The sequence below is a fragment of the Musca autumnalis genome, unplaced genomic scaffold (genome assembly GCF_047663935.1).
Source record: "Musca autumnalis isolate F117 unplaced genomic scaffold, ASM4766393v1 scaffold_229, whole genome shotgun sequence".
Taxonomy (NCBI): Eukaryota; Metazoa; Arthropoda; class Insecta; order Diptera; family Muscidae; genus Musca; species Musca autumnalis.
Genome location: NW_027411788.1, coordinates 126,234 through 133,044, shown reverse-complemented (window position 1 = coordinate 133,044; position 6,811 = coordinate 126,234). Strand labels below are relative to the sequence as shown.

The following is a 6,811-nucleotide window of genomic DNA, read 5'->3' as shown; positions in this document are numbered from 1 at the left end:
ATTCCAAACTCAAGTTTATGTAGGACAAAACCCTCAACATGAATTTGCTGATCTGACCACATTTCAATGATTTATTGTTTACCTTATTTGTGACAACTTTATAGCGGAAAAATGATAATGACGTTAAAAGATAAGAACTTCAGACATAACAAAATTAGACAAGGGTCGTGTGTACTATAGCATAATATTTCGATTTCGCAACTTAGGACACGCCGTTCGGACTCGGCGATAAAATCTAGGTCACATATATATAACATCATATGAATCCATTGATATAAGAGAAGCTCCATTTTCTTTACTGGGATATTTAAGGAAAAATATATGTATAATTTATCATTTCTAAAAAATGTTCGAAAATTGGAAAATTCACATTGATTAGCCCCACCTGCTACACCTTCAAATTGTCTTTGAATATCAGGTTCCTTTTTGGAATACACCTAAAATAAATACATATACATATATACCACGCAATTTGGTATTTTTGTTTATTTATTGAAGATCTATCGTCGAAAATTGTGCACTTGTACCTAGAAAATAGTTAATTGTGGACATATATTGTGATGTCTAAAATATATTTTATACCGGTAGAAATAACTAACAATGAATAGGAATTCAAAAATTTTGCATGCAAACAAATTTATAAATCCCAAAATTATTCGTATTCAATTACACAGCAAAGAAGAGAGTATAATTCAGCTGCGCTAACGGTGATATAGCTTCAGCCGTATAAAAATATATTTATTTTGTAACACGAATTTGCTTCAAAATACGTGGAATCTGTAGGTATCGTAATATGGGGCTATACCAAATCAATTTTAGTAAGATAAATTCTGAGTTTAGGAAATATTTGAGAATTATTTTAGTTAGAGCTGGCAGGGGTTTTTGGAACTTCTGGACTATTATCTCAGGAGGTATGACTTACCCAGGGAAAGGGACCAGAATAGGATGAAATAATACGATGTGTAAAGTTTCGACCAATCAGTAAATCCCCTTGAGAGTTAACTTGCGGATTTGCGGCGCAAGTACAATCTGCTGAAAAAAATTCAAAACGATTCAAGAGGACTCTTAAATTTCCCGTTTCCGAATTTTGTGTGGGAGGTACCCTAAGGACCGATATAGTCTTATCCGATCTATATCTGGAAGGAATAATAATATATGGAAAGTTTAGAGCAAATCGATTGCTCACTCCGCCAGTTATTGTTCACACAATTTATCGAAAACATTTTTGAAATTTTTGGGAGAGGTGTGGACCGACATAGCCTACATTCGAACTTAAACAAAGTTTGGGCAAAATATTACGAAGTATAAAATTTGGTTTTAATCGGTAGATCCGTACGAGAGTTATCGTGCGCACCAGCCAGCTAGACATTAAAAGAGACAGATGAACGGACAGCGCTAAATAGACTCCAAGTTGTCTGAAACTAATTTCGTCCAAATATACTTGGGGTCTAAAACCAATATTTCGATGAGACACATCTTTGGTCGTATTTTGTTTGTATTCCCTTTGCCCTAAATCCTGAGGTACAAAATAGTTGGCGAGGCGACCCCATGCTGCAATATTTGCATTAAAATCCAATTTGACAACTGAACTGAAAATTTCTCTGTCATGATAGAGACAATTTGTAGCATGGGTGGATGCAGTAGGATGCGTTATCTAGCAGACACATTATTGCAATTTGCATCAGGGGAAAGATCAGTAGTTATTTTTCCATATGTAGGCTACTTTGCCAGTATATGCCCTCCAGAAATGAAAATATGGACCAACAAAAAAATTTGTATATTTTTCATCCAAAGGTAATGGTCTATGTCAACCGCCAAATAATATCAGATCATCATTCAAAATTATAGGCATTTTCTTCAAACTAAACTCTAACCTCGTTCAAAATTTCATGACTAGTGAGCTATAATTGCGACCTCTAGCGGGTTTATGATTACACTACAAACAAAAAACTGGATATATTAGGCTGTAACTCTGTTTTCTGATCACGTACATCAACATAATTAACATCAATTGAATGGTCAAGAGATCGTCTTCCAAATATTACTTACTAGTGGGGAATGTGTCTTTCAGGAACAAAGATATAAGCTGTTTATTCACAATTTTCACACAAAAGTTGTGGTCCATTTAACCCTCTAAATATTATCTGATTGCCATCTCAACTTGCAAGCTTGTTCTTTGTCATATACTCTTACCTTATTTACAATTTCGAGGCGATCGGACTATTATTGCGACGTACAGAGCAGCTACAAAATCGGTTAAAAATTATGTTTTTGGTCCATTTAACCCGCTAAATGTTTCACGATCATCACCAATTAAAATAGCGATCTATTCTGATGTGAAACCGACCTCCATACCAAATTTCGTGACGATCGGTCCATAATTGCGGCCTGGAGTTTGATTACAATATATAATATATAATGGACGGACGGACACACATCTCAAAATCGCTTTATCTCGCCGAGATATGAAGATTGGTATACCACATTGGGGGTCTCCGACAAATATTTCGCGGTGTTACATGAATTTTTCCCAAAACAAACTTATAATACCCTTTCCACATAGTGGTGTAGGGTATAACTATGGAGTGTCTCTAATTGTATTTAATAATATGAATTACGACAAATAGAATATATGATAAAGGATGGAAAATGGTGTGCATTAGAAACATAATGTCCCGATAAATGTTTACCGGCCAATGGCAATTGACTTAGACAAAGCGTAGTTATGCATTTCAGAGAATTCTAGACATCTGGATGGATATTATTTTTCCTATAAAAACCTCTAAGCATTTGGGGAAAAGACAGTAGTCAATACCTAAATAGCGTTGACAATGAAAGTATTCGTAGCTTTGAGTTTGTTGGTGGCCGTTGCCTCGGCTGTTCCATTGTTTCACTTGATGCCGTTGGAAGAATTGGAGGGCCGCATTACCAATGGTGAATTGGCAAAGCCCGGTCAATTCGCCTATCAAGCTGGCTTGAGTTTGGTGTTCGGTAGTTCCGGTGCCTGGTGTGGTGGCACCTTAATTTCTGACCGTTGGATCTTGACCGCTGCCCATTGTACCGATGGTGCTGATGGTGTTACCGTTTACTTGGGTGCCATTGACATCAAGGACGACAAGGAAAAGGGTCAACAACGTATGTACACCTCCAAGTCCAACATTGTTATCCACGCCGACTGGGATCCCAGCACCTTGAGCAATGACATTTCCTTGATCAAATTGCCCGTTGCCGTTGAATTCAACGATCGTATCCAACCTGCTGCTTTGCCCAAGATGGACGGTCACTACTCCACTTATGAAGGTGATATGGTTTGGGCTTCTAGCTGGGGTAAGGACAGCGATAAGGCCACCACTGTTTCCCAATTCTTGCCTTACATTGAAGTTCCGGTCATGAAGCAAAGCACTTGCAAGACCTACTACTTGGGCGTTGTTACCGACAAGATGATCTGCATAAGTACCTCTGGCAAGAAGTCCACCTGCAATGGTGATTCTGGCGGTCCCTTGGTATAAAAGCACGATGGTGTCAACACCGTTATTGGTGCCACCTCCTTCGGTATTGCTTTGGGTTGCGAAAAGGGCTTCCCAAGTGTATTCACCCGTGTCACTTCCTACTTGGATTGGATCGCTGAAAAGTCTGGTGTTGTCAATAAGTAAATGATGTCAACGGTTTGATTCCTCTGCTGAATAAATTGTTTAAATTATAAATTTTAATTTGAGTTTCTTGGGATATAAACTAGGATGTTGTTTGGGTGGGCACAAAGGGTAGGTACATGGGAATCAATTAAAGAGAAAGTCTTCAATGGGCATAACTTGATTTCACTTCTAATTTTAATTATCAGTAAAAAGAACTATTTCGCATGAACATCCGATAAGTTACAAGGTGGAGCTTCACAAAACTTATGGAAGACAATGACTGAGTAAAATTGGGTCTGAAATTGTATTTGTCTCCGACCTCAGACACTGTGTTATTATTCTTGTTTAAAGGTAAAAACACTTAAAATATATTTCCATGGGAAATGCTCGATCAGAGGATTATGAAAATCTTGCTCTGACATTGAGGGTTATAGTTTTGGCTCGGAAAATATTTCTTCGGTCATGAAAACATAATATTTGATCACGATATAAGAAAAAAAATTTCTTAGCCCGTTACAGACCACCGAATTGTTTTGCTTTAATAAAATACCATTTTATAAAAGTGCGAGCTAATAGCCTTCGGCAATAAGATTTTCAGAGAAAATCACGGTTATATGATCTCAGATAATAGTGAGTTATGAGTTCTTTAAGCTGAGTAGGGAGGATATATCGACACCGGCAGAAAAGGCAATTAAAATTGTTCCGGATAGATATCCGGATAGAACCCTTGTGTCGATAAAACAAAATATTTCTTAGGCCAGGTAACAGCAATACCCAGCTGACTGAACTGGGCTGTAATGTTAGGGTCATATTCCATACGACATTTTATATATTTATTACTATGTTCGACGTATATTAGGGATATATATTTGGAGAAAGAATATATTCATCAGAAAAAAAACTATTTTCCATTAAGACTTCTTCATATCAATGACATGTAACCTCCTCCAAGTGCGAACGACGTGTCGCACACTAAAACACCATTTATAGAGGCGGTACAACATTTGTTAACATGTGCTCTGTTCCAGAACCTGCAAGAAGCTACTATTTTTTACTACGATAACATTTTTCCTTTATGTTATCGGAGAAAATAGTAAAAAATAGTAGATTCTTGCAGTTCGGGAACAGACCAATGAGGTCTGTACGATAACCCAACAATTTGCAAAAATTTTTACTGAATGCTGTTCGATAACAAAATTATCCAGCAAAAGAAAGAGAGTTGAGAGATAATTTTTGACAGTTCTGTGACCGAGAACTTGCAAGTTTTTGCTGGGAAAATTTGTTCCGCTAAAATTTGCAAGTCTGATCAGCTAACTTTTAATTAGCTGTTCAATGTAAACATAAGTAAAATGTAATTTTAAAATTTGTGTTCTTGTTCCATTTGGTTTAAATATCAAAAGAAACAAAAACAATTTGCATACATTTTCGAAAACAGCTGACTTTATTGCAAATTCTTACAAAATGTTGTTCAATAACTTTCTACAATTTGTCTTGCTTGAGAGAGTTTGAGAGAGTAAAATTCATTGAGAGAGGTTGCCACATCTATGGTGTAGTATTTTGATATGTTTCAAAAAAATAAAGCCCTAATAACGAGGGTATATACACTTCCATACGGGCAAAATGTGCCTCATCGAAATAATGGTTTTAGACCCCAAGTATGTTTGGACGAAATGTGTTTCAGACAATTTGGAGTCTGTCTGGCTGGCTGGAGCGCACGATAACTCTCGAACGGATCAACCGATTCGATCCAAAATTTGGCTTTCGTAATATTTTGTCCAAATTTAGTTCAAGTTCGAAGATGGGCTATATCGGTCCACTCCTTCCGGTACCTCCCCCACAAATGTTTGAAAATGTTCGGAAAATTTGAGCGCACGCTAACTCTTAAAGGGAGTGACCGATGTAATCCATATTTTGCACATCTTAATATATCTACCAGATATAAATCAGGTTCGAATATGGACTATATTTGTCTACTCCTTCTGGTACCTCTCAGACACAATTTCGGATAAGTTCACTTTAAGACCTGCTCTTGAATCACTTTGATTTTTGTTGAAGCGATTTGCGTTCGCTACCTCCATTACGTCGGTAAAAGGGCAAGTCCATATTGCAGGGGCAAGTCCATATTGCAGGGGCAAGTCCATATTGCTTAGGAAAACAGCCCGAAAGGTGTAAAAAATCCCTATGTCACCATATGTGGCTTTCGGAGAGCACGATAACTCTCGAACCGTTAAACCGATTTGGTTCAACATTTGGTCTTCGTCATATTATATCCAACCTTAGTTTTATGGGGCAATACCGGTCAACAACTTCAGCTATTTTTCATCACTTTTTAAAAAATGTCACCAAACTCCTAATATTTTGTCAAAATTTGGTTTAACTTCTAAAATGACCCACCCGGTCTTCACTAAAGGTACCTCCCCCACAAAGGTTCAAAATTTTCTTAGTGCAGTTAATTACTAATACATTTGTCGGCAAGTTCAAATGTCGAAAAAGGGCCACAAAATTCTGAAGAGACCTTAAATACATTCGATCTGTCCGTAGGTGAAAGCTTCACTTCACATTGGCTGAGGGTATATATCTGTCGGCAAAGCAGACTGACTCTTTTTCTACTTGTTCTATACAGAAGTTGTTCTTCCATTCGGACCGTTGAATATTATCCGACAGAAACCAACGTCAATAGACTTCTTTCCCTATGAGATCCCAATCAAACCCCCAAAACTTAATTACAATTCGATTAAACGTTCAACCTGTAGCGTGATTACAAAGTTTAGATTTACAGACGGAAAGACGGAGGGACTGACACAGATCTACGGTCATTTTTATTTTTATGTCTTACAAGATTTTGGGCAAAAATCAAATTTTATAATAAACTCCCCCACATAGAAGGCGATGGTATTGACCCAATAATAAAAGTGGGGTAGCATTTAAACAATTGAATGAAAACTCGATTGGGTTGCTCAAGGTTTCTATATTTTGAGAGTTATGTCTGTTTAGATATAAATTCAAGTCAGTTTTTATTCAATTATAATTCAAGTTGTTTACAAGTTTTTTTATTTCATTATTCTTTTGCTGAACTGCAACTCAGTATTTACAGCGTCCGGATATTATCCAACCGAAGATTGAACTCTGGGCAATTGGCATGTTGGGCGTTGTTTGAATAAGGCGCGACCGCAAAATGT

General features: G+C 37.1%; 1 protein-coding gene across 1 annotated transcript; it reads left to right on the top strand.

Moving 5' to 3' along the window:
* The first annotated feature begins 2,897 nt into the window (after positions 1-2,897).
* LOC141396318 (serine protease 1-like) lies at positions 2,898-3,509 on the top strand. The gene has a single exon (XM_073971695.1). The coding sequence runs from the start codon at positions 2,898-2,900 to the stop codon at positions 3,507-3,509; it is 612 nt and encodes a 203-aa protein (XP_073827796.1).
* The last annotated feature ends 3,302 nt before the right edge of the window (positions 3,510-6,811 follow it).